Below are 27,202 nucleotides of genomic sequence, written 5' to 3' on the forward strand. Positions count from 1 at the left end.
TATCAATGTTTAGCAGTGAGATAGGTCTGTATGACCCACAGTTCGTTTTGTCCTTCCCCGGCTTGGGGATGACGGCTATCGCTGCCACCAGCATGGAGGAGGGAATCGCCCCGGGTGTCGCAAAGGAATTGAAAAGCCGGGTGAGCAAGGGAACAAGTGTGGAGCAAAATTGCTTGTAGAAAGCCGCCGTGTATCCATCAGGGCCAGGCGATTAGCCTAGCTTCAAACGCGCTATGGCCGCTATGACTTACTCCGGCCTTATCTCCCTCTCGATGTGGGCCGCCTGTTCCGGGGACAGAGCTGGGAGACAAGCCTGTGTCAGATAGGCATCTATGTCCACCCTCTCTAGGGGTTGCTCATCATAAAGTTGGGCGTAAAAAGTGCGAAAGGTCTGAGTGATAGCTGCATTGTCCGTGCTCAGAGCTCCTGTGTGGTCCCTGATCTCTTAAACTCCCTCGCTCTGATGAACCTTCCTGAGCTTATGCGCTAACAGTCACCCACACTTGTCACCCACGACGTAGAATGAATGCCGCAGACGTAATGCAGCGTATTCCGCTTTGTCACTGTCAAGGGCCGCTAGTTGTGCCCAAGCTGCAGTCAAGTGCGACAGTGCATCTGCTCCAACTCTTGCACTTTTTGTGTCAAGTCCTCCCTCTTCCTTTTACGCTCTGCATTGTCTGTGGATTAGATAGCGTTGATTTCTCCTCTAACGATTGCATTTAGAGCTTCCCATCTAGCAGAAAGAGTTGTGTTAGGGTTATCATTGTGTAATAGATAATCATCCAGGGCGCGCTGTATCTGGGCAACTGTGTCTGGTCGGTGTAGGAGGGTATCGCAGAAGCGCCAATGCCTGGTCGGTCGTTGAACCTTTGGGAGGGCCAGTGTAGCCACTATGGGAGAGTGGTCAGACAGAGCTGCCATTAGGATATCAGTAGAGAGTGTGATATCTCTGAGGGCCGTCGAGCCTAAAAAGTAATCCAACCTGGCATATGTTTTGTGAGCATTAGAGTAGAAAGAGAACTCTCGTGTCTGAGGATTATGCTGTCTCCACAGGTCTGCCAGATCGAGATCGTACAGCCTAGAGAGCCCTGAGCGTGAAAGGGCACCAACCTGGCCTGTGCACTGTGCAGATCTGTCTAGGTCATTGTCGAATACCAAGTTGAGGTCTCCCCGAGCAGCATGTGGCACTCCTGAGTTGCTGTCGCCTCAGTAAGGGCTTAGTGTAAAAAACATTCTTGACCCTCGTTAGGTGCATAGATAGACCCTACAATCAGTGTGTAGCCTTCTATAGTAAATTGGTAAGTGAGCAGTCTACCCTTTATCTCAGATTCCTTCTGCACCACCTTCCCCCGAAAAGTCCTTGATGCCAAAAGTGCCACCCCTGCCGTCTTTGAGGGTCTGGAGGGGAAGAATTGTATCGGAAAGGCACGGGACCTAAGCCGGTGACTTTGGGGAGCAGGTGTGTCTCTTGGAGAAGGCAGATGTCCGCCCCCGTGCTTTCTAGAGAGGAAAGGATTGTTTTGCATTTGATGAGGTTATTGAGCCCTCTCATATTAAGTGTGAGGATTTTAATTGAGGACTGTGGCATCTAGATCTTGGAGGTGAATGTGTCGCGGATCAGGGATACTTGAGGAGCATAAGCCAGGGCAAGGCCTGTGAGGGAGGACCTTCAGCACTAGCAGGGAAACGTGAAGGGAGCTAAACTCCATGGACCGAGGGTCCCACCCAAAGAGAGAGAGAAAAGGAAAGGGTAAGCAAAGAAAAGGGGAGAATAAAAAGCCCCTAGAGAGTGGAGGAGAAAAAAGGGCACAACAGGCGCCGAAGAAAGTCAGCCATTCGGCCATCAGTCTGTCACCCAGAGATGAGCAGAAGAAAAGTTCACTGGGTTGTCGTGTGGCCAATAGTTACCCCCACCTCCTCCCCCCAACCACCTCATGCGTCAAAGGAAGAACACTTCGTTGAAACCAGGCTCAGTCACATGGTCGACGTCTTGGCCAAACCTCTGGCAGAGCCTCAAGAGTGGCCTGTTGCTCCCTCTTGATATCCATCGGGTCCGGTCGGGTTTGGCGCCGTTGCTGCCTCCATTTCGGTCGACCGTCCCCCATCTCATTGTCAGAGCGCTCACCATTGTCAGGGTCGTCTGGGATAACGATCCCCAATAGTCTGCTTGCTTCCGACAGTGAACGGATTTGGTACAGCTTGCCATCATGCCAGAAGATAAGGCGAAACGGGTGTCCCCAGGAGTAAGAGATATTGCGTTGGCGCAAAGTCTCCGTGATGGGCCGGAAGGTCTTGCGTTTCTGAAGCGTGATAGCCGCTAAATCTTGGTAGAGGATAGGCGACTCGGGTGGAGCGATCTGGCTTTGCGTCAAATCTCCTCTTTAGTGCAGAAGGCCTGAACGCAGACTAAGATATCCGCCGGGGATGCGGTCGCCGTTCTAGGTGGGTCGGTCAAGCTTAAGGTCAGTATCCAGCGGGTTGCCCAATATATGATTAAAAAGCTCTCTTACATATGTAAAGATATTGCCAGCCTCAATCGTTGGTGTGCACCCCCCAGATTCTGATGTTATGGCGGCGTGAGCGTTTCTCAAGTGAGATTGAACGTCTAATTGTTGTTCATGGATGCAAAGCACCTCCTGCTCCTTGGTGGCCAATTCGGTGTCCCGGGCATCGCTACTGTCCTCCAGAGAAGCCACTCGCTCCCCTATGTCATCTACATCTTTGCGAATATCCTTGATCTCCGTTGTGAGATCTCGTTTCACTGTTTGGAGGTCATCTCGCTGAGCTGAGAACAGGGACTCTAAGAATGCCCGTGTCACCGGCTCGTCTTTGGGAACGCCCATCTGTACCGCAGTGTCCGGCCGCCCAGTATCCACTGCCTCCCCGATTTGTGCCCGGGCAAAAAGTTATTTGAGCGATTTTTCTTTTGTGGCTGGTTTCTCTTTTTTGCCCCGGGCGGAGGTCATGCTCAGCGCCCGTCTATACTGCCGGTGCCCACCACCAGGAGTCTGAGCCCACGTCCACGATGGTCCACAGCGATGTAGCGTCACTTGGCTCTGGAGCCCCAAGTCACTTCACCCAGAGCCTACCGTGCATATGGGCACTCCGGACACTGCGGGCTCCCCCACCACGGTATAGTTTGCTGCGTCTGCATGCGCTCACTAGGGCCTCTGGCGTTTTGTTGGGAGCGTCCTCGCTATTCGGGCCTTAGGCCCACCAAGGCCACGTCGCTCCGTATGTGGATTAATAAAGCTAGTGGCCAGTCGCCAGTCCAGATCCGAACCCCACAGGATCGCAGGGGTATATTAGGGGGTATATTAGGGGGTAATTGGTGTAGATGCCTCCCCCCGTGGATGAGGGTGCGCAATTGGGGTCTGCGCAGCAGCCAATGGCCTCAGGGCTCCCTCGACAATATAGCACAGTCACTGCAAAAATGGCTGGACGGTGCCGCCAGGGCCAACCCACCGCTCACCCCACTGGCTGCCACAGCAGAGGGGGTCCAGTCCAATGGCCTCCCGCCAGAGCGAGTCGAGGCAGAGTACCTCTCCAGTGATGTGCGGGATGCAGTGCACAGCTAGAGTCCAGCGATCGGGACCAGAGCTCCTATGGGCAGGCGAGGCCTGTATGGTGCCAAGGAGGAGGCCCTGGGTGAGTCGCAGCGTTAGCAAGGAAAAATTAGGGGTGGGTGGGACTCACTGCGATGGCTCTCCCGGGCCGCTCCCTTGATTTGAGGGTGAGATTGGCTCCTGCTGGTCGGCTCCACGCTCTGCAGGTCTCAGTGTGTGCTGGCGGTTTCTGTCGGCCTGGATCCCCAACTGGAGGGTCCGCCGCTCGAGACAAAATGGCACCTCCGGCTCCGGTGCGGGTAATCGCTGCCCCAGGTGCTCCACTCACAGGTCCGGTGCGGCGGGTAGAGTCACTGACTCTAGTCGGAGTTCTTGGCGAGCCGACGCTGTTCAGCGGTCGAAAATGCAGGGTTTCAGCTACGCCGCCGCGGTAGCGTTGCTCACTTCCTCCCATCCCCGCTTTGCTACCAAGACCCTGCGGGGAAGCGATAGTACGGAGCACGGCTGCAGGACTCCGAAACCGCTCCCAGGGTGACGCAGACTGTGCCTGGTTTGCAGTAGTAGTCTGGGTCGCTTTCCATGCTATATAGGGCCTGGGGTCGGTGCTGAAGATCATCGGTCGGAGGGGAGGTGTCGAGACACGTCTTACCTCGCCGCCATCTTATGATCCACACTTTACACATACAACTGGGTAATCAGTTCAGCAATGTTTGCACTGTCCGTTTTCATTCATTTAAATAGTTGAAATTCTCTGCATTTAAAGACTCCCTAATAAATTGAAAGTAATCTGTGCCATTTAATTGGATGCCGTGAATAAATCGGACCCAGCCTACGCTATTCAACAAGACGCTCTAATAAATATACGTTCCCAATGGGAGTGGGTTTGCCGTACCTGCTGCCCTGGCCCAGACAGACTGAGGGTTTCTGGATTGAGTAGGTGATGAATCCACTTTCATGTGCTGCTTCTGATTTCTTTCCCTCTGCTTTTTGAGGAAGAGAACCTGCTGATCTGAAGAAACAAGGAGGTCTGATGAGGGGGGCTCCTTTAACTAGAAATAAAACAGCTTACAGGCCGCTTCAGAGATCAGCTCTCCTTAGGCTCCACCGAGGGGAGACACCCGAGATGCAGCAGAACAGCTGCACTCGGGGGCTCAGCACCTCAGCTTGGCTCACACAACCTCTCTCTTCCACTGACCACGACCAGTCAGACATGAGGTGATAGCAAAGTCTCACTGACCTGACTCCAAAGAACACGGACGGCGGCAATTGGCGGGCCCCAGTTGCCGCAAGCAATGACTGTGCCGAGTTCCATCACTGACTGTCTCCAGGGGCAATGATTCTGCTCAGCCCTGATTGCACACATGTAGCCATGATGTCATCGGTGAGGTCAGGCCCGGTAGCAGCCACTGGATACCGCAGGCTTGCAAGCACTCCCCCAAAAAAAGCCATGATTGTGTGCCACAGCCAACGATGGGGGATTACATACCACGCAACAGCATGATGATGCGTGCGAGCTGCACTGCCATAAATAAGTCCATGATTTCCCAGCAGCCAACTTTGAACTACGCAGCTGCCCACCGGCTTCCACTTCAGGAAGTAGGAGTCAAAACTGCCTAAACTCACTTGTCAGTCAACACTAACACACTGGGTAGCATTGGGCTCTGAGCTGACATCCTCCTAAGATGTGAGTGATATTGCGGCGCTGTCGAGTGGCCTTGAAACTCAGTGTTACATAGTAGCACATCACTCTCTGCGCAGCTGAACTGAGCCATAGCTGAGCCAGAGGTTCCTAAGCCTGCTGGCAGCACCGTATACTGCGAGCTGCCACTGCAGCTTGTATGGTGGTTTAACACCAGTGCTCTCAGCTTGACAGCTGAGGCGCTATAATGCGTGACTTTGCATTTCAGTGCAGTGATGCTTATCACCACACTGAAATGCATTAGTTTAATTCCTGATGCATGGTACTTCGCAGGGCTGCCGTCCATGAACATGGAGGGGCAACTTTGGCCTCAGGAGTTGATGTCCCATGAAGTTCAAGTGAAGTCCAGTACAAAACCAATCAATACTGCTCTACTGGTCTTTGGTTACAGCAAAACAAGTGGTTCCCTTTAACTGGCAGTAACATCTGTGCTGGGTAACCAAACTGCACTCCAATGACTCTCCCAGGTTCAGTGGCATTGGGTGCAATTTCTGAGGGTTGGGACTTGGTCTCCCAAGCTGCACTTCAGCATCCAGTGGTGGTTAGCCCTCGTGGAGCTGAGCTCTCAAGGAACAGGCTTTTCAGCTTTTTTGGCCCTGTGACTGCAACAAGGAGTCAGCCAACTGGCACTTGAAGTCATCTTCAGTGTCTGAGTCTTGGCAACAGATTTTCCTTGAGCAGGACACCACAGGTACAGGCCTTTATTTGCTAGCCCAAGATTCTGCAGGAACGGTCCATCCTTTGGTGCAGCCTCTCTTTTCTGGGTCCAAAGAACAACAGATTATCCTTCTTTGGTCTTTTCACCAATTCAGACGTAGTGTGAGGTCTGAGTGCCAGGGGGGGCCTTTTTTATACCCACTACGAGCCTAGGGAGATATTGTGACTAACTATCAAATGGGCTACCGGGTCCCCTCCCGAGTGATGATGACTTCCTGCGAAGTGTCAATAAACAAACAGCAGGATTTATACCCGTATACCCAGTTGAGACCCGGGTGAATTAGAAATTATAGCAAATAACAATGTCTCAACAGGAGTAATTCAAAGGACCGTTATATAAAACATGCACATGAATTGCACAAGGAGGTAAAACAGGGAGGCTAAAGTGGTAGTTTGAGTAATGCAAACTGTATTTTGAAAAGCAACAAAAAGAAACAAGGGCAGTTACAACACTATTTACAATGAATGCGAGAGTAACCAGTAACAAAAATCTTGTGCACGTATGTGCTCATCAAAAGGTGAACTGCGCATGTGACAAGTGAAACAGTGAGAGAAGGCACAAGATATACAATAATTGCTATATATACAAAAAGACACTTTTGTTTCGAAATAGTTTTTTACAGAATTTTTGAAAAAATTGACAATTAGGTGAACCATAGGGTTGCGCCAAGAATTGCGCTGGTGGGTCGACGATGTTTCGACCTGTAGTCATTTCAGGTCATCTTCAGGACCTGGTTACAATATTTTAATGTGCTGTACAGTGAGGAAAAAGAAAGAGAGAATAAGGAAATGGATCGACCAACCGGAAATGTAGGAATAATTAGGAAAATAATCAAGAAGAGTGGGAGAGGGTACCTGTAGGGAATGGGGACATTGTTAGGTCCAAGAATGTGCTTATGGAGCTAAGAGGCCATGAAGGAGGATTACCACCACCCAGTGTATCTGGAAACAAATCTAAGTAAAAAGGACGGTGTTAGGGGTGCTTCAAAACTGGCAAAAATAGGATTGTCAAGTTACTGCAAAAGGCATGGGGTAACAATATTAAGAAATATTTGCGAGACAATGTACCCGAAGAGGCTTAACCGCAAAAAGCCCACAGAGGGGGCCCGGAATGAGGCAGGGCTCACCCAAGGGGTGGGGACTCTGTGAAGCCCGAAGAAGTTGGTTAATTTCAAGGTGGTTGAAAGGGCAACTGCAGTAGTAAACAAAGACCGTCAAGTAGTCCGGTCGTCGTGGGGCATTGTTATTCTAGGCACCAGTGTCAAGGGCAAAATGTCCTGGGGCTAAGGGAGAAATTAGACTAGATGAAGTCGAAAGAGGGGGTAGAGGCAGGCTACAGACTGGGGGGGATAGGAGCACTCACCTTGAGATAAGTTCAAGATGGAAGAGCTGCGAAGTGTGGCATTTAGCCAGCCCAGAAAGCAATGTTCTGCACACTCCCAACATGGCAGGGATCTTCTCTTGCTGTGTGGAGCTTCCTAGTCCAACTGAGAGGTGTAGCTACCTGGAGCGCTATACTCCCTGTTGCTAGGTGAAAGTATTATGTGGTAGGGCAGGGGTGCCTTACCATGTAATACTAGCAGAATAGAGAAAGATGGACCCCAGGTACTTTCTCGTACACCTTCTCTCAGTCCTGGTAGAGTGGCAAAGAGCAGACAGGCTAATTAGAGGAACAGGTATAAGTATTTCACATCACTTACATGGATGATAATTAATTGACACAACTCAAGAGCAATTCAACACCAATTTATAAAAGTAGCTCTGCTTTTTATATATTTTTAGAACTCAAAACGAAATTGATACGTACAGGATAATCGGAGTTATCAAATTTCAAGCATTAAATAAATCAGCATTTAGCAGTGTAAAAACAGTAACGTTGCGGTCAATGGGAAAACCACATCTATGGAATCGGTTATTTAGAGTGAGTTCAACGGAATCCACTTGGAGTTAAGGTCTTGTGAGACCCTAGGCAAGTTCACAACAGCTAGAACAATTTTACCTGACACAAGGGAGCGGGGTTAATTTTTAGCTGTCAATCAGGTTAGCTGTCTTCGAATGCTTACCTTAGCAAAAAGGTACTTGCGGGTCGTGTTGAGCAACAACCTTTGAAAGTTAAGCAAGGAGCTGGCCTTGGACCAGGAGTCGCCAGGCAGATCGACTGTACCTAGCTCGGGGGACTCGAAGAAGCCCCAGGGGTGGTTGGTCGTTCATGTAGTTGGATCTCTCTTCTTTAAGTGTCGACTAAAGCAGGTAGCAGACGGACTGACCACCAGCAAGCCTTGGTACCCGTAAGTACTGCGGTTGAGGAAATCTTCTTCCAGAAGACCAGGGGAACGGTGTAGAAAGCTGAACCTCACTGAGAGTCTGGACTACATTTCCCAGAAGCCACCTGCCCATTGACTTTGAGCAGCCACTCCAGACAGCTTGGTGGACAGCACTTGAGGCCGTAGATCTAGCAGTTTGTGCCTGCCAACTGCAGGGGACTAGTACCTCCAGCTCAGGGGAGTTCTTGTGAAGTCTAGAGTTTGCAGAGGGGTTCACCTTACTTTTGGAACCAGACTCTTGCCTTGGTTGAGTCGCTGTCCAGCGGGTGCAGGGTGGCTGCCACAGATGCAGAGCTTTGTGCCTATCTTCGTGAAGTCCTGCTTTGTCGTGGAAACGGGTCTCTTCTTGGTATCGCGCCTAATCTAAGGTTCTGGTGTCTGGGGTGCCCCTTAAATCCTGAATTTAGGGGGTGTTAGTGGTCGTGAGGACTAGTAGCCAATGAGCACTTAGTCCTGTGGCTATTCTGCCCATTAGTGACCATATGCAGTGGGAGTATGTCACTAAAAGTAGTCAGAACACACTTTTTAGGCTAAATTCAAGATGGTGAAAACCATCCTCGACTATATACATCAGCTGTGACACTGTAGAGGTGTGGTCAGCCTTGTGGAGGTGCACGCCTCTTGCATAGCCAATTTCCTGCCTTCCTATGAAAAATAGAGCCTGAGGCAGGGGGAGGCTGTGTCCTCGAGTGGGGTCCTATGGTGCCGTTAAAGCCTTTGAGGCTCAACGCCGTGATGGGTCATTCACTAGCGATCCTGTGTGGGCGGGGGTGTCACAGGTCTTTTGTCTCTGGCCTCTGGGAATGGCACACACTCCTCAGCATGAGGTCAGATCTCTGTTTTGGCGGCAAACCCTCAGATGCCCACCAAGGCACGAGAACCCTAATTTAGCTTGGTGGGCACTGTCTAAAGTACTACTCAGGTACATGCTGGTTAAACTGTGACACAGCCATCATGTCAGGGGTTACAAAGCACAGTGTTTGACACCAAACATGAAGGAAATCGACCGTTCAATAATGAGCTGGACATCTGGGGATGTCCAGTGTCCAGCTCATGTTATTCTATGGAAGGTTGGTCACTTGCGGTAGGATTATTTTTAAAATACTACCACATGGCAATATATGCTTGCACATTTATTTACACACATATAAGATAATGCACCCTGCCTCCTGGGCTATAGGAGGCCTACCTTAGGAATGACTGATAAATATTATATGTCAAGGAGCAGGCTTCTCAGCTTTTATGTCCCTGTGACTGTAACAGGGAGTCAGCCAACTGGCCCTTGAAGTCATCTTCATTGTCTGGGGCTCGGGGACTGCTTTTCCTTGAGCGGAACACCATCAACACAATCCTTTCTTTGCTAGGCCAAGATACAACAGGTGCAGTCTTGACGTCCAACCAGCGGTGGCATGGAGTTGAGGTAGCGGTCACACTTTGGGACACTTATGTACTCAAACTCTTTGACAAACTACATTCACCCACTCCTGAAACCGCCTCACTGGATGACGAAACATAGACGCTGGTACTGCTGATGGACACTGGAAGAGCACAACATGACGGTGCACTATTATCACTGCCCTACGCACTAATGGGTAGCCCTGCAGTAATTTCCTTCTCTCCCCCCGCACCCACATATCCCGATGGCCAAATAACACTGATAACCACCACAGTTCTCCTACACCACCCCTTCCCCTTTACTCACCCACTCAAAACAACCCTAACCAGCTGTCTCTATAGAGTTAGTTTTGGTTTAGATGCAATACATTATTTGTTACTCTTCAGAGATGCGGGACACAGATCTTTGAACCTGATTGGCCTTTGCCATTGATACTACAACATATGATGTTATTTGAGTTGATTTTGCCCTGTTTTCATTTATTCATATGGGTGTAGTGCTAAACAGTATTGGGCTACACGTTACTTGCAATGGAACTGTGCCTATTTTTGTCTGATGTACAACACTTGGGTGTGATGTTTAAAAAGAAAAGCACTGAGCTAAATGCACTTAAAGAAGTAGGTAGGAGGTGTGGCTTACCAACATGGCCGATCGGACGTGATTCCGGTCTGCTCCTTTCCAGGACCTGCTAATTCTGCGGCATCGAGGCGTCTTCCAGGCTTGGTTCATGCCGCTCTGAGCTGCGGCTGCGGCGCTGATTACGGGGAGGCTGGCAGCGCTGTCCGGGGGCTCGGTGTGCCCTTGTTCGCGCCCCGGAGAGATAGCAGCGGTGAGGCGCTTATACCCAACATGGCGGATCCCCGACATCTGATAGCGGGAGCTCGGGCTTGCTGAATTCCCGCGGCAGCATCCTGCGGCCGCCTTTCGGCCGATCTTGCAGCCGGAGATAGCGGCGGGGGCGCCTGTGAGCCTGTGCCCCCCCGGGACCTCTGGGGATGATCTGCGCAGGTGTTTGGAGTCGCTTGGGGCCTGCAACAAGGCTCCACAAGATGGCGGATGGCCGAGGCGAGGGGCTCGCACCCGGCTGGCTCAGGCGGCTCCTGCAGTGACGGCCGCCTTGTACACTGAAAATTTAACCCCCACCCGGATCTGCGCGCCACAAACTGACTGGCAGAACTCGTTTTGAAAGCTCCAGCCCCACCGCACCAAGTGAGTCAGCATCCCTCTGGGGGGTTTTTGTTGGCGCTGCCCCAGGGGTGGATTTAGAGGGGCTGTCTGCCCCTCTTCCCTCAAGACTGCCTGCAAGATGTGGCTGAGCTGAAGCGGGATCGCACTACGTGGGGGGCAGATGATCTCCATGGACAATGTTAATGGGGAGGGCGCCTGACCCTAACATGGCTGCCGGAACATCTTCCCTAGCCTGCTTGTGACACGGGTACCGCTTGGCAGTGAAACTGAATACCCCGCTGGCCTAGTTCGAGGAGTGAGCTGCGGAGCCTTCCCGGTGCTAGCGTATTCCAAGTTGGCTAATTGAGACGGGTGGCACACGGGCATTGACCTGGGCCTGGCATCTGGAGCAGGAAGGTGGTGTGGAGTCGGGCGCTAAGGAATGAACAACGGGCTCCCTGCCAGCAGGTGTTAGATTAGTGCTGATTCCACATACCGGGAGGTGGCCGAGTGCTGACCGAGCGGAGTGTACCCTATGCCACCCAAGAAGAACCCCAGTAAAAGGGTTTCAAACTATTTTCCGTCGGCTGCTAAGGGGACGACGGAGGAAGTGGTGGCCATGGCGTTGACCCGAGAAGACCTTTTATCTTTCCTACGCGATTTCAAGCAGGAGCTGCGTACAGAGCTGCGGGCCGACATTAAAGCAGACATGAAAGCCTCCTTCGAAACCTTCCGCGTGGAGGTGCGTGAGAAACTGGTGTCGGTGCAGGCAGATGTGGGCTCCGTGGGTACACGCACACTTGATCTGGAGGCGCAACAGCAGGAGGTGGTGGGTCAGCTTACGTCTCTGGAAGAAAACACTGCTGACCTCCGCCGGCAGTTGTGCAATTCTCTCCTCAAATGCGAGGATTTGGAAAATCGCTCTTGACGACATTAGAGTCCGGGGCCTGGAGGAGGGCTGCGAGGGGCCTGACTTAGAGGCGTTCATGGTGGACCTCTTCTCGTCTGCCCTTGGGGAAGGTGGCCCGGAGGTCCAGTTGGAGAGAGTCCACAGAGTCGGCTCGCGCCTCCAAGGAGAGAATAGGCGCCCACCAGATGTCCTGTCTAAGTTTAGCTCGTTAAAGATTGAAGAACTTGTTTTTCAAAAAGCTAGGGCATCTGAAACACTAACATTTCAAAATGCTACGTGCACCCTCTACCAGGATGTCGCCCAGGCCACTCTCTTGCGTTGCCAGCAGTTCAGACCTGTTACTAAACATCTCCGGGAGAAAAACATCAACATGAAGTATCGATGGACATACCCCTTCGGGATCGCCTTCCTGTGGCACAACAAGCAGCAGCATTGCACGGAACTCTCGGAGGCGGCAGAATTGCTGGGTCTGGCGCTTCCCAAAGCTTCACCGGATCCTGGGGGAGAAGGCCAACGGGAACGTCGCAGTGGCGGCCAATGCCACTCTGATGCCCCCTGTCTCTCCCTCTCTGGTCTCCCCGCCTGTTACCTTGTTAATTTTGGCCTAAAAAAGACCTCAATAATTCGCCCAGATCCTTGTTCACCCTATTTTGAGGAGTAAATCTGACCCTTGGTTGATTTGAGGTGGATGGTTGATCACCTAACTCTTCCTCTTCACTGCTTGTATTAACTAAAGTCCAATTATAAGGGGCCCTCCTACCTTGTCGGCGACCTCCCCTCTGGTATGCCTGCTGTTGGAATTGCTCTGAACTCGGTTGGTAATATTTGTCCTCTACATAGGGAAAAGCCCACTCATGTGAGAAACGCTCTAGATTTCGTTTTAGGCCTTTGATTTTTTGATTAACCATATAGATCTTATAATCAGTAAGGTCACTCTGTATTCGAGCCAACTGTTCTTAAGCGTTGTTGATTGTGGTGTCTCTTTTTATGGATTCCTCTAAATCCACTATTTCCTTCAATAGTTCTTCACTCAGTCTCTTGGGGTATTAATAATGAGAATCAGCCAATCACAAGTACATTTATTAGCTATAAAGCTCCAGTCTAAATGGAACTGTTCATCCTCAAGAAATAATTTAGGTTCGATCCTCACTAACAGGCTAGCTGGCGCTGCACTGGCACGAAGATATTCAGTCATTAACACCCCATGGAGGGCAATACGAATATGGCGCTTCTTACTATTAGTCAATTTTCCCCATTCCTCCCTGGCTGTGTTACTAATAATCAATGGTGCATCTGGGAGTAAGGAAGGCCCGGCTAGGATCAATGCGATCTGCTCATTGGAACAACTGGTGGTACTCACCAGTTTGCTCGTTCTGTCATCATTGGCAACTTTCATTACAGAAAAAGAAAGAAGAAGTGAAAGTTTTGCCCAAATCTCAACTTCATGTGAAAAGGTGAAGAAAAAATAACATGTAGATGATACTGTCATCCATCAGCCGTCTAGACCCGGTAATGTGCAAAAGAGGAAAGATACATTTCTAAATTAAAATGAGTTGTGGACCACTATTACATACATTCTTTGACAGTGTCCACACTCAGATTAAAAGAAACTGCATGTTTAGACTATTTTATTGGGAACGGCCGACATGTTTCATTGCCTTACACAATTTGTGGAAATTTCATCAAGTCATGGGGACGCATCTCAACCTCACTGATGCTTCTTAAAAAAGTATAATGGCTGACAAACACAATAAAAGAAAGAAAGTGCCAGAGACTAAAATTATCATCCTTCTCTCAAAGTATATCTGCACTAAATACCATAATTACCAGGTGGTTACCAGGTGGTCTCCTACCAGCAACTCACAAGGGGGATTAACGTTTATCCCCCATACGGTAAAAATGCTGCCAACAGCAGCGTACCTGTGGATATATACAAGCATTACTTCACCATCATGGAATATTGATGCCCACGGCCTCTATTTGCACTTCTCACATCTCTAAGTTGTATTCCGAATATACCATTTCCCTTTACAAACAACCTCCTTACAAATACGTCTTTTGTCATGTCTAGGTGAAAGGGAACAAATGAAGGGGGTTAAAAACACCCGGGAACCGGGCCATATCTATGCGTGGTGCATCAGGGTCTCTATAAATTGTGATTGGCATCCCACTCACCCACTATTAATACCAGGGCTCCACGCCTCATTTCCATATCGAAAAAAGGTTCTCGAGTGACTGCCCTTGCCCTGATAACCTCCCCACTCACTGCAATGCCAGTGGTACGGGCTTGAGGACTCCACGGATGCCGACGACCTCATGCGCCCTATGAAGTACCAGACTCCGGAAGGAGGTCGTCTGACCCTCCCTCTCTCCCGGATGGAAATCGGTTAACACCCAATCCAGAACCGCGAGCAAGCCAGGGGAGTTATTCAATGTTTCGAAAAGTCCCCGCATATAAAATCATGTTCAAAAGCGGGCGCCATCTTACAGTGGTCGCCATCCACATAAACTGCAAATTATGTTACAAGGGAGGTGGCGCTTTTTAACCCAGTCAGCATTATCATGTTGAAATAGTTGTGTCTCTGGTGCTTTGAACCTGCAATCACTGGAGTGTTTTTGTTGGTCCTGGACCCAGGAAGTATTATCATGATATGCACTGTTGATGCTGTGCTCACAGGTATGCTGGTGCCCCCAATGTTAAGGCTTGCTGCATGACCTCCATTGCTAATACTTTAACACAAACCCAGTGGGCTTCACAAGCAGTTCCCCTGCCAACATTTCAATGACTTACAATACACACACCTGGGCTGGGGACTCCACTACAGGACCTACAGCCACTGCTGCTCTAGCAGGAGCACCGAGTCTACAAAGCACTGCCCCTGCGTGTAATCCACAAGGGTTTGGAAAAGTTCTGGCTTTGCGAAAAGGGAAAGGGTTGGGAAGAGAAAGGGTTGAGTTATCACCACCAGTTGGGGACAGCTGTGTGGATAGGTGGATGAGGGAAACTGCAAAACTCTAACAACACTGAAGGAGGTAACAATAGGAGAGAAACATACTTACATATAGGCAATAACAATACCAAATCAGCAAATGGTACAGTACTATGCAACAAACAAGGCACACAACGGCAGCCGCATAACCAAACTCTCAGATTCCTCATATGGAATGTTTGGCGTCTATAAGATCACAGAACTGGGAGAAAGATTACAGCCTATCAGAAGAGGCATGCAATCAACATACCATTCAGGAGGCACACATGACCCACAATGTCACCCTAGATATCCAACGCAGACTGAGGGGGGATGCTACTACGCACCTTTCAGTATACATGCCACAGGCATCTTAATATGGATACATCACGGATGCAGGGTAAAAATACAAAATACAATCACAGACCCCAAGGGTCGGTATACATTAGCTAGTGCACAATTGTAGCACCGGTGCCTGCTTCTGGTGTGCGTCCATGGCCCAAACTTTGGCGGTCCCCAATTCTGTCAGGATCTACATTCTATTTACCGACAATGTTTTTGCAGTTAATGCCACAAAGCCTTACCCAGTGTGGTGTTTTCAAGTAAAACCATGCGGAGGCCTGGGCAACCATCACTTCGCTGCACCCAGAAATATGGGGCCTGTATCCACTGCTTTTCCATTTCTTTGTCCATTGCAGAAGAGAACACAGGTCTGCACTTTAGCTTCGACAAAAGCTCAGCCCAAGCATGTCCATTGAGCAAGTTCAACATTATTTTTTAAAGTCCCTGAACAGAAAGTAACATAGACAAAAGCAGAAGCCTCCAAATCCTGCGGCAATACTCCAGGGGAGTGAACAACTTGAAAACAGGAGGGACCAGATAGCCAAAGTACCCGTTAGCAAGCAAGTATTTTTACAAGATAACTGACTACATCAATCCAAAGCGATGGGAGGAGTGAAACCCCACAAAATACATACAGCGGACCATCCTTCAGCGCAAGCGCTGTAGCCTGGACCTAAAAACGATTTGCTCTTGTTAGAGGTCATGTCATCTGAGAAGCATGGTTTTGTTCAGACTCAAGGGAGCAACCAGGTTAATTAAAGGCAATGCCCTTGCAGGCTTAGACTGATGCCTAAAGTACAAACAAATACAGGTATGGAACCCTGGGCTGTTCCCAAGCTTTAGGTGAAAAGCTGCTTTGTAAAATTACAAATGCACTTTACCATTACAGGAGCCTGGACTCGTGAAATGCCTTTGTCTTTTTGGTATGGGCATGGACAGCATTTGATAATCTTATGTTTCAAGATCTTACTAAAAATGACAAGAGACTATCATTTATTCTACCTTGGCATGATTGACTTTGGCTTATCCAATGCAAACAGTTGTGCTAGAAAACAGACATTTGAGGTGAGCAAGTTGAAAGTGTTGGTGGTGTTGTAGGTGTGCCCCACATAAAGGAGCAGCTTTCCACCTAAAGACTGGGAACTGCCTAGGTTTCCTTACTTGTATTTTGCCAGAATTTAAAAAAAGCCTATTCAGAGAAATGTGTGGCAGGCTGTTTTCAGGTTTGCAGGGCAAGTGTTCACCCTAGTGCTTTACGGTACAGTGGTTGATGAAAAGGGCTAATGACTGTGATCTTATCCACAACATGACTTCAAGTGAAAAGGCTAGATGACTTTGGCCCTTGTTTCGAGTGTCCTCTCAATTCTGATAGGGCTGGAAATGGCACTTAATTGCCCCATCGGAAAAATGAGTTCCGCGGTGTTTCCACAGATCTGTTCATTGTCACACGGAGATTTCCGCTGTTGATATTAAAACTTTAAAACATTTTCATTAACGAGTCGCAAGAAGTCTAACTTCAACTGTAAAGTGACAAATTCTTCACTTTGTCACAGCTCAGAGAGGACTGTTCTAAGGGATTGATTGATCAAATGCAGAAATGTGCCTTCTTCAAACAACCACAACAGAATTTTGCAGTGGCGTTATTTCACAAACAAACTTAGATGTTGACACTGGATGTCCATTTAATCCAGTTATCATACAAACATGCTGATATTAGAGTTCAAACATGGTGGAGATGTATTGGCACCAGATTACTGCACTACCTTGATTTTGAGGAATATGGTGATGCTGCAGCATTTTAGAGTGTTATATGGTCACGCATCCAGTATTGCACAGTGTATTATGATGATGCGTTCCATACCACACCATTGCAGGGTGCATTATGGGCATGCTTCATAGTCGGGAGCATTGTAGAGTGTATTATGGTCAAGTTCAAGGCTCCTATACTGCAGGATTGTAGAGTTTGGTATGGTCAAGCTCCCTATAGTGAAACATTGCATAGTGTATAATGGTCGAACTACATGTAGAGCTTTGTTAGAGTGTATTAGGGTCAACTTCCTTACACTGCAGAATTGCAGAGTGCATTATGTTTACTCTTCCTTACACTGCAGCATTGCAGAGTGCATTATGTTTACTCTTCCTTACACTGAAGCATTGCAGAGTGCGTTATGTTTACTCTTCCTTACACTGCAGCATTGCAGAGTGCGTTATGTTTACTCTTCCTTACACTGCAGCATTGCAGAGTGCGTTATGTTTACTCTTCCTTACACTGCAGCATTGCAGCATGCGTTTTGTTTACTCTTCCTTACACTGCAGCATTGCAGAGTCCATTATGTTTAGTCTTCCTTACACTGCAGCATTGCAGAGTGGGAAACATCCTTTACCACGCAACCATTACAACGCGGTATGGTTACATCGTGGTTTTAACAACGCAAGTCGTTACACCGACTTGCACTGGAGGGCGCTGTAGGATAAGGAATAGTGTGAATTACTTTCCAACACCTTCCCTACTGTACGTAGACTGGAGTTGGAATAGTAATTCACACTATTCCTATGTCCAGCGCCCTCCAACGCAAGTCGATGTAACGACTTGCGTTGTTAAAACCGCGATGTAACATACCGCGTTGTAATGGTACGCGTAGTTACATCATACATCCTTGCAGAGTGCATTATGTTTAGTCTTCCTTACACTGGAGCATTGCAGAGTGCATTATGTTTACTCTTCCTTACACTGGAGCATTGCAGAGTGCATTATGTTTACTCTTCCTTACACTGCAGCATTGCAGAGTGCATTATGTTTACTCTTCCTTACACTGCAGCATTGCAGAGTGCGTTATGTTTACTCTTCCTTACACTGCAGCATTGCAGAGTGCATTATCTTTACTCTTTCTTACACTGGAGCATTTCAGAGTGCATTATGTTTACTCTTCCTTACACTGCAGCATTGCAGAGTGCATTATGTTTACTCTTCCTTACACTGCAGTATTGCAGAGTGCATTATGTTTACTCTTCCTTACACTGCAGCATTGTAGAGTATATTATGGTCAAGCAGCAGTGCAGTATAGTAGAATGCATAGTACTCAAGCTTCATGTGCAGCATTGTATAGCATATTATGGTCAAGACTCATACAATGCAGCATTGTATCGTGTTATTGAAAAGCTTTGAAAACTGCAGCATTACAGGGCGTATCGTGGTCAGGTGTCCCTTACTGCAGGATTGCAGAGTGCACTGCACAGTGTATCGTGGAAAAGTGTCCTTTTACTGCATAACTGCAGAGTGTATTTTGGTGAAGTGTCCCTTATTGTAGCATTGCAGAGTGTATTGCGGTGAAGTGTCCCTTGATAAAACATTGCAGAGTGTATTGTGGTGAACTGTCCCTTGATGAAACATTGCAGAGTGTATAGCGGTGAAGTGTCTCTTACTGCAGCATTGCAGAAGGTATCACAGTGAAGTGTCCCTTACTGCAGTACTTGAGAGTGTATAATGGTGAAGTGTCCCTTACTGCAGTATTGCAGAATGTATCATGGTGAAGTGTCCCTTACTGCAGCATCGTGTAGCGTATCATGGTCAAGTGTCCCTTACTGCAGTGTCACAGAATGTATCGTGGTGAAGTGTCCCTTACTGCAGCATTGCATAGTGTATCGTTGTGAAGTGTCCCTTACTGCAGCATTGCAGAGTGCATCAAGATGAAGTGTCCTTTACTGCAGTATTGCAGAGTGTATCGCATTGAAGTGTCACCTGCTGCAGCATTGCTGTGTGTATTGTGGTGAAATGTCCCTTACTGCGGCATTGCAAAATGTAACGCGGTGTAGTGTCCTATACTGCACTACTTGAGAGTGTATCGTGTCCCTTACTGCAGTACTGCAGAGTGTATTGTGGTGAAGTGTCCCTTACCGCAGTACTGCAGTGTGTATCCCGGTGTAGTGTCCCTTACTGCACTACTGCTGAGTGTATTTTGGTGAAGAGTCCCTTGCTGTAGCTCTTGCAGAGTGCATCATGTTGAAGTGCCCCTTACAGCATTACTACAGAGTGTATTACGGTGAAATGTCCCTTACTGCAACATTGCAGAGTGTATTGTGGTTTATTGTCCTATACTGTAGCATTGCAGAGTGTATCGTGGGGAAAGTGTCCTATACTGTAGCGTTGCAGAGTGTATTATGGTAAAGTGCCCCTTACTGTAGTACTGCAGACTTTATCGTTGTGAAGTGTCCTTTACTGCAACATTGCAGAGTCTATCCCATTGAAGTGTTCCTTGCAGCAGTGCAGAGCGTATCGCGGTGTAGTGTCCCCTACTGTAGTACTGCAGAGTGTATTGTGGTGAATTGTCCCTTACTGCAACATTGTATAAAGTATAGTGGTGAAGTGTCTCTTACTGCAGCATTGTATAGAGTATAGTGATGAAGTTCCCTTCTCTGCAGCATAGCAGTTTGAATTATTTTCAAGTTTTCTTTTGTGTTTTAAGTGTGTCGTGATTCAGCGCCCTAAACTATAACATTGTAGAGCGTAGTATGCTCTAGCTCGAATAATTTAATTATTGTAGATTGTAAGATTTTCAAGCTTTTGTGATTGCAGTATTTTAGAATGTATTATAGTCAGCCTTCCCTTACTGGAGGTTTGCAGATTGTATTATGTTCAAGCTTCCTACACATTGTACAGCCTGCCTTGGTCAAGTTTCCTGTGCTAGAGCAATTTAGAGTGCATTAGGTTAAGCTCCCTGTCCTTCCTATGTGGCTAACATTCTTACCCTACAGTATTTTAGAGTGTGTTATTTATACCTGTTTCTGGTCAACCCCTTACACTGTAGCACTGCTGGGTGTATTACTATCAAGGCACTTATACAGTAGCAGTGCATAGAGTATTACAGTCTAGGGTCCAATACTTAAGCATTATAAAGTGTATTATTTCCAGGTTTCCTACACTGCAGCGTTGAAGAGTAAATTATGAACAGTCCTACCTTACTGCACCATTGCAGAGTGAATCATTGCCAGTCCTCCCTTACTGCACCATTAAAGAGTGAACTTTGGTCAGCCACCCCTTACTGCACTGTAGTAGAGTGAATTTTGATGAACCCCTTACTGCACCAGTGTAGAGTGAATTTTGATAAGCCACCCCCTTCTACACCATTGTAGAGAAATTTTTGATGAGCCATCTATTACTGCCCTATTGTAGAGTGAATTGTAGTCAGCAACACCTTACTGCACCATTGCAGAGGGAATCGTAGTCATCCACCCCTTACTGCACCCGATTGCAAATTGTATTATGTTCAAGTGCAATTTTACTGAGGCATTTTGGAGCATGTTATGGTCAAGGGAAGTCTGTTGTTACTGCAGCCCAGTATGTGTTCTGGTTAAGCTTCCTAGACTAAATCATTACAGGCTATATTTTGGCCAAGTCTCTTATACTGCAACATAGTAGAGTGTGTTGGGAAAGATTTCTACGCTGCACCATTGAAGAGTGTGTTATGGTTAAGCCTCTTTGTAGTGCAGCATTGGAGATTATGGTCAAGCATTTTAGAGTGCAGCATTTTGTGCTGAATTGTGGGCAATCCTCCTATAGTGTAGCATTATCATGCGTGGCATGGTCAAGCTTCATATACTGCATCATTGTATAGTATATTATGGTCAAGCTCCTTGTACAGCAGTATTGTGGTGCATATCAATGTAAAGCTTTCGGTACTGTGGTGTTGAGAGCGTTTAGTGCATAATATCTGATACTGCAGTCTACTTGAAACCACTTGACTGCTCCATCAGTGATGGTCAGAAGATGTATGGTAGTGAAATCGATGGCGCTGTTGTTTAATTTTCAGTTTAATCTGATGTTTGGTGTAATTGCCTCACCTATTTTGAAGACATTGTTTCTCCCTCCTCTCCAAATTTAGGGCTCGTGTAAATCTGATTGCTCCTGCCTCTGTTCCAGTTGTTCGCCTAAGAACACGGAAATATCCCTGGAGCAAGAATTAGACGGTAAGACCTGGAAATCAGAGATCCTATTAAATCTACACCTGTGTTTTTTGTGGGAAGCCAAGTTTATTCGTTTTAAAAGTCTGTGTGTGATATTCAACTAAAGAATACGTATAAGAACAGTAACTGTATATCCCCTAAACATGTACTCCTTATCCAAACCTAGGTTTGGCAAGAGCAGGAATGTTTTGCACACCAGATCTTGACACCTCATTTCTACAAAGAAATTCATAACAACGCGCATCCAAATAAGCCTTTTCTCTGTTTACCTCACGTCTGCGAATGCAGATCCCTAGTTCATACTTGTTAATGGATCGTCCCACCCTTTCTTTCCAGTGGTACCCACCAGTCTGTCCACACACCCTATCGGTATGCAAATTGTCCCACAGGCAGCACAGGAATCTGATCATTCCTCTCAGGGCTGGACTGCAAGATAAATTCATCTTTGGAAAATATTTTAATCCTAGCCCGTTATTGTTTAACTCTGCCTTTTGAGCAAGTATGATCCTCTTGAGTAGGATTTAGAAGAGGATACGGAAGTCCAGAAAAAAGCATAGGATTTCCAGGGAGATCTTCAGAGAAACTCATGAAATATTCCAATATGTCTGGCTTTGGCACTGTACTCAGCAGCATTATTTCCCCTCTGAAATCATTTTTTTGTCGATATGAAAATAGGGTACCACTTCCACTGGGTTGATTTTAAGTTTGTGTATGCTGAAGATTCCTTTGACCAATCCGCATTTTAAGCAGTCCTTTCAACCCCAGCGTACTAGTGTTTCAACGGTAGCCCTAGCAGGCATATGCTCAAAAGAGAATAGTAGTGGACTAGTTTGAACTCATAGTCCTCTGTTTACTACCTTACGTAGTTTTACTTCTATTGCTTTACAAATATTTTGTATCTTATCACATCTCTCACAAAAGTGAACTATTATCTTATTTTGTATTGCACCAACAGTGCTCTTCTATACTGTGGATTTTTATTGAGAAAAGTACAAGAAGCTGTCCAAGAGGGTAAACAGAAAAAGAGAACAAAAATGTAAAAAAGGAAATTAGCAAAATTACGCTTCCAAACTCTAGTGAATACCACAGAGACGTATTTGCAATCATTTTGAAGCTTATCTGCATCAAGATAGCCTTCATAGCTATTTTGTTGTTGGTTACTAATTTGTTGCACTTTCCATTGTTGGTTGTATACTTCATTTCGATTACTATGACAACCCTTGCGCTTACAAATTCACAAGTATGAGATGTAGAGTGGCCTCTAGCTGGACTGGTAAAATAAGTAACTTGCTTTGTGATCGTACTCAAGTACTGAAGTTGCATGCCCAGTAAACATGGGGAAAAAAACACCTAGCCATGTCATGTACAGTTATAACAATCACCTTGACTGGCTTCTTTATCATAGCCCTTTATTTGTGAGGGTGGGCCTCACCATTCAGATTGGCATCTCCCTTGCCTATCAAACCCGAGAAAGGTCTTTAGTTGAAATAGCTGTTTTCTTTTTTAAACTCTGCCCTCTTCGGATGAAGATTGCCTCCTGGTCCCAATCCTCATCCTATTATTTTCTGTCTCTCCCTGGAACCCGTCATGAATGGCCCATGCAGGTAAGAGCGGTGGATTGTGGGACCGGGTGGCGGGGGAGATTCGACAGACAACCACAAAGGAAAATCCAATAAATAATGAATTTTCCCATGTCGCTGTCTGTCAAAATCCCCCCCCACACCCAGTCCCACCACCCCACCTCTCTTACCTGCACAGGCCACGAGTATAAACCAATGATCTGGTGTAGAAACCAAACCCCATTCTCTTGTCTCACACTTGAGAATTACAAAAAAATGTGCTTAATTTTGGTTTCCTAACTGTTGGATGTGTACCGTTCAGTTACAGGTATTCACATGTTCTTGTGTACTACGAAAAAATCCCACCCTACAGCCTTTCAGTTCACAATTCACGTACTCCAGCAAGATTGTCACATAATTCACTTTACTTTTCATTCTCGGACTGCAGAGTGAGAGGAGTTTGTAAACACCACTCCCTATGTTAAAAACATAAGCAGTAGAACACATAGCCTGACCTTTGCCCTCTGTCTTTGAAGCACAGCAAATGTAACACAATAAATACATTTTTATGTATTGCTTGGAACTTTCACAACCCACCAAAATTGGCTCACGACCCACCAGCGGGTCACAACCCACGGTTTGGGAAACACTGCTTTAAGCCCTAAGGATCTAAGGGGCATATCAACAAGCAGGGGATAAAATATTATCGCCGCTTTTGCGGCCGCTTTCGGCCGAAAAGCGGCGATAATTTTATCGCCTAATCAGCAAGGTCACGCTAACGCCTGAAACCTTCCTTTAGCGTCAGGATTCCTAACGCCCAGCTTTGCATCTCCAATGAGATGCAAAGTGGGCGTTCCTGACATGGCATGACAGGAGAAATGTCGCTAAGCGACATTTCTCCTATCAGCAAGCCTAACGCTATGAAGCATAGCGTCAGGAAAAGTAGCGATAACCCCTGTTATCGCTACTTTCCTTACGCCTGCTTCAGGACTGACTTAGCCATGATATCCTATGGAAGGTGGATATCATGGCTAAGTTTGTGAGTCCCTATCAACTAGCTAACGTGAGATTATCGCTGGGTTTCCAGCGATATTCTCACGTTAGCCAGTTATCGCTAGGATTTTTATCGCTGATGAGATAAGCGTTGCTAATAGCACGCTATCTCAGCGATAAAAATCGGCGCTAGCCGGCGATAATTATCCGAGCGCTAAGTGCGTTCAGCGATAATTATCGCCGGTTGTTGTTGATATGCCCCTAAGTTCCGTGGACAAGTTAGTTACTTAGGACCAGATGTATTAAAGCATTTAGCATTTCTTCTCAGACCGAGTCACTATTTTGGGCCTCTTAAGAAATGCTAAATGGCTTTTTCATATGTACAAAGGCCGTTTGGGAATCACAAAATGCCATTTCTACCCAGGAGAAATTGCATTTTGCGATGCCCAAATAGGAAATCGCAAATAGGGATTTCCTATTTGCGATTTCCTAAGTGCACGTACAAAGCATTTCCTAAATCTGAAATAGGCTTTTGGGGAATGCAAACACCATTGACTCCAAGTCAATGGTAACCATGTGTAATTTAAAAAAAGGCACTCCAAAACGCTTTTTTTTAAAGTGCTACAAAGTGCACACTTGCCCAAGGAATGTTTGAGCTTTACATGTGGACCAGTTCTTTCGCGTTGCATCATGGTGGGTCTTAGGCCTTTAGTCACCATTGCTTTAGCATTTCTTAATTTGTGATTTCCTATTTGGAAATCACAAATTTGGAAATGCAAAACCATTTGTACCTATGGAACGAATAGTTTGGTATTTCCTAAAGAGCGATTTCGAAATAGAGATTCCTAGTCTGTAGGAATCGCTATTAGGAAATCTATATTTTTATACATTCCATTTTCATGCATCTGGCCCTTATCTCCTTCTGAGAGAATGTCTCCAGGAATTTGGTATGATGAGGCACTGCCAGTCACAGAGGACAGACCAGGTCCTGTGCCTGTCAATGGGTTCTGCTTATCCTAGACACGCTGGTAGTTAGAGTGCCCTACTGTCTGCATTCCTAGAGTTCTAGGAGGCCTTAATGTGGACATAATTACAACATTTTGAATTGAAGAAAGATATTTCTGTATACACGTAGCATATCTATATTACAGTTTAGATTCTTTAATCATCACTAGACAAGGGCTCATATGCACCCTGGCCCCCTTCCAGTAGACTGGTCTGAACACCCCTGGTCTCCTTGACTGTACTTCCCCCACACAAGACACTCTATTGAGAAGAATCATAAGAAACACTGAAAAATTGAACTCACAATTCTCATGACGTGGTAGCTCCCTTACGGGTACTTTCATTTCAAGTACTGACCATACTTTGCTTGTCCATGGATGCACGTGACATTACTAGTTTGCTGCCAACCATTGATGCTCTTTGAACCAAACTGAAAAAGAGAGAGACTCACATCTAACTGGCACTCTTGGCAAGTGACTGTGAAGAGGCAGTCTTTGGGAACAACCGAAAGAAGATATAGGAACTACCCATTAGATGATAATCTTGAAAATGTTCAAAAACTCTTCAAAAAGCAAAGTTTACTTTCTTTGAAAAACAGACTGTTAATGAAATCCCTGCACAAATAGCTCAGAGCATCATCAAGCCGCCTTAGAAATCAGATGAACTCAGGTGAGATGGAGTCTCTAGCTACATCTTCAACTAAATCACTGTTCTCAGAAACATGATTGACACCCCAGCCTCTACTTCAGAAACAAAAACCTACACACAGAGAAATGTATCTACTGATTGTCTATCACTCTACAGAACTTTGAAAAAGCAACTACAGAGAGAAAATGGAGTCATACCTTTAGGACCATTCAAATTACCCTGGCCCCATGAAAGATCCGGCTTTACATGGCGTGTTTCCTTACCCACTACAAATTGTCCAGGTATGGCTTTTATTTAAAAAAAATTGACTCTGACTAAATTGGAAACATTTAGACCCATAACGATCTTACTATAATATACCAAGGAAGCTAAATGTATGGTTCACCAAATAAACAAGCACATGACAACAACTCCTTGTTTTCTTTGAATCAGGCTTGAAGTATCCTTAAGTGTAGATCAAACACTCTAGCCTGTCACAGAAGGGAATCTTTTTCTTCTAGTATTACTTTACCTGTCCTCAGTATTTGACATAATCGACCACAACAATCTCCTCACTGGTCTATAAGAGAATTTAGGCTTTAAAGACACAAATACACAATGAGTAAAAAGTGTGAAGTTCATATTCAACTGCAAGAAAAAAGAGTTCCTCACTATTTCCCCCAAACAATACTGCAATCTGTAGCATCCTACAAGCCCAGGTACTCAACAATAACTACGGCACACATGGGGAATAATTTTACATGTCTAGGTTCCCCTGAGAGCAAGTCAGAACTCAACATTCTAAGCCTGCTTTCAACTCATCCCTCCAATGCATACATCACAGGCCTACGGTGTGCAGTGGGAACCAAAAGAGTACCAGTGTTCTTTACTTACAAACACTACATCTTCTGCTATGTTAAATAAAAAGTTGCAACTTTTCAAAAAAGCAAATAAATACACAAATAAATACATGTATAAACAGACAGATGATCATAGATACATATTTAATCATAATTTGTCAATTAATCATTGTGGCACCTGAATCACACGTCCTCATTGAGCCATTGGAAACCAGGAGCTGACAGTCGAAGTGTCAATTATCTGCACAGGTGAGGTGGAATCATCATCAGACACAGAGTCATCAACAGTCTGTCTGGACCCAGTCTCTACATTGACACCAATGTTTGGTGAATGATGGGCCACATGTCAAAAGTGAGAGGAATCTCTGGTAAGGGACTTCCCAGAACGCTAGGCATTCACCATGTGTCCTTTGGTGTTAGTGATAGTAAATGGTTAAGCCTCAAAAGGAGCATCAGACTTTCTTTTACTGGGTTGGCTGACAAGCACTCAATCTCCTCTTGTAAAGGTTGCATCTTTGACATGACGTAGTTTATCAGCATATATTTCCATCTTTTATTTGCAACTAAAGTACTTAGTATGAATGTCTTCCTCATTCTTAGCAGCTTGGTCATCATGGCTCTTGAGTTGCAGGGCTTTCCCATGTCATTGAATGAGGGGTGAATGGTAAGCTCAAAGTGTAGTGTTCAAAACAACTTTAAGGTTGAGCTTCTCCAATGCTGCACGCTGAACAGCTTTCTTTAGAGTACTCATTAACCGTTCTACCAGGCCATTGGCCTGGAGCCAAAGAGGAGTGCTTTTTTGATGTTTTATAATAGGGTGATTTACAAAGTCTTTGAATTCTCGACTATGTACCAGGCCATTGGTCTGGAGCCAAAGAGGAGTGCTTTTTTGATGCTTTATAATAGGGCTATTTACAAAGTCTTTGAATTTTCGGCTATTAAAGGGTGAGCCATTGTCAGGTTTTAAGATATCAGATACACCCCATGTTGCAAAGATGCCATCTAACTTTTGAGTAACCTTTTCATGTGTAGAGGATGAAAGGTCTTCTATCAATGGAAATAATGGGCGTACTCACCATCAATGAGAATAAGATGGGGTTCATTCTC

The 27,202-nt window shown here is 46.4% G+C and overlaps 1 protein-coding gene across 2 annotated transcripts in view; it reads left to right on the forward strand.

Annotated features, from left to right (window-relative positions):
• The window catches only part of ABCA4 (ATP binding cassette subfamily A member 4), a 1,118,748-nt gene that overhangs the window by 677,443 nt on the left and 414,103 nt on the right, over positions 1-27,202 (forward strand). For both annotated transcript variants that reach the window (XM_085601480.1, XM_085601481.1), the window contains exon 26: positions 20,970-21,054. In XM_085601480.1, the coding sequence (XP_085457606.1) occupies positions 20,970-21,054 (85 nt within the window). The remainder of the gene's footprint in view (positions 1-20,969; positions 21,055-27,202) is intronic.

Source organism: Triturus cristatus, chromosome 4_2, assembly GCF_964204655.1.
Source record: "Triturus cristatus chromosome 4_2, aTriCri1.1, whole genome shotgun sequence".
NCBI classification, from domain to species: Eukaryota; Metazoa; Chordata; class Amphibia; order Caudata; family Salamandridae; genus Triturus; species Triturus cristatus.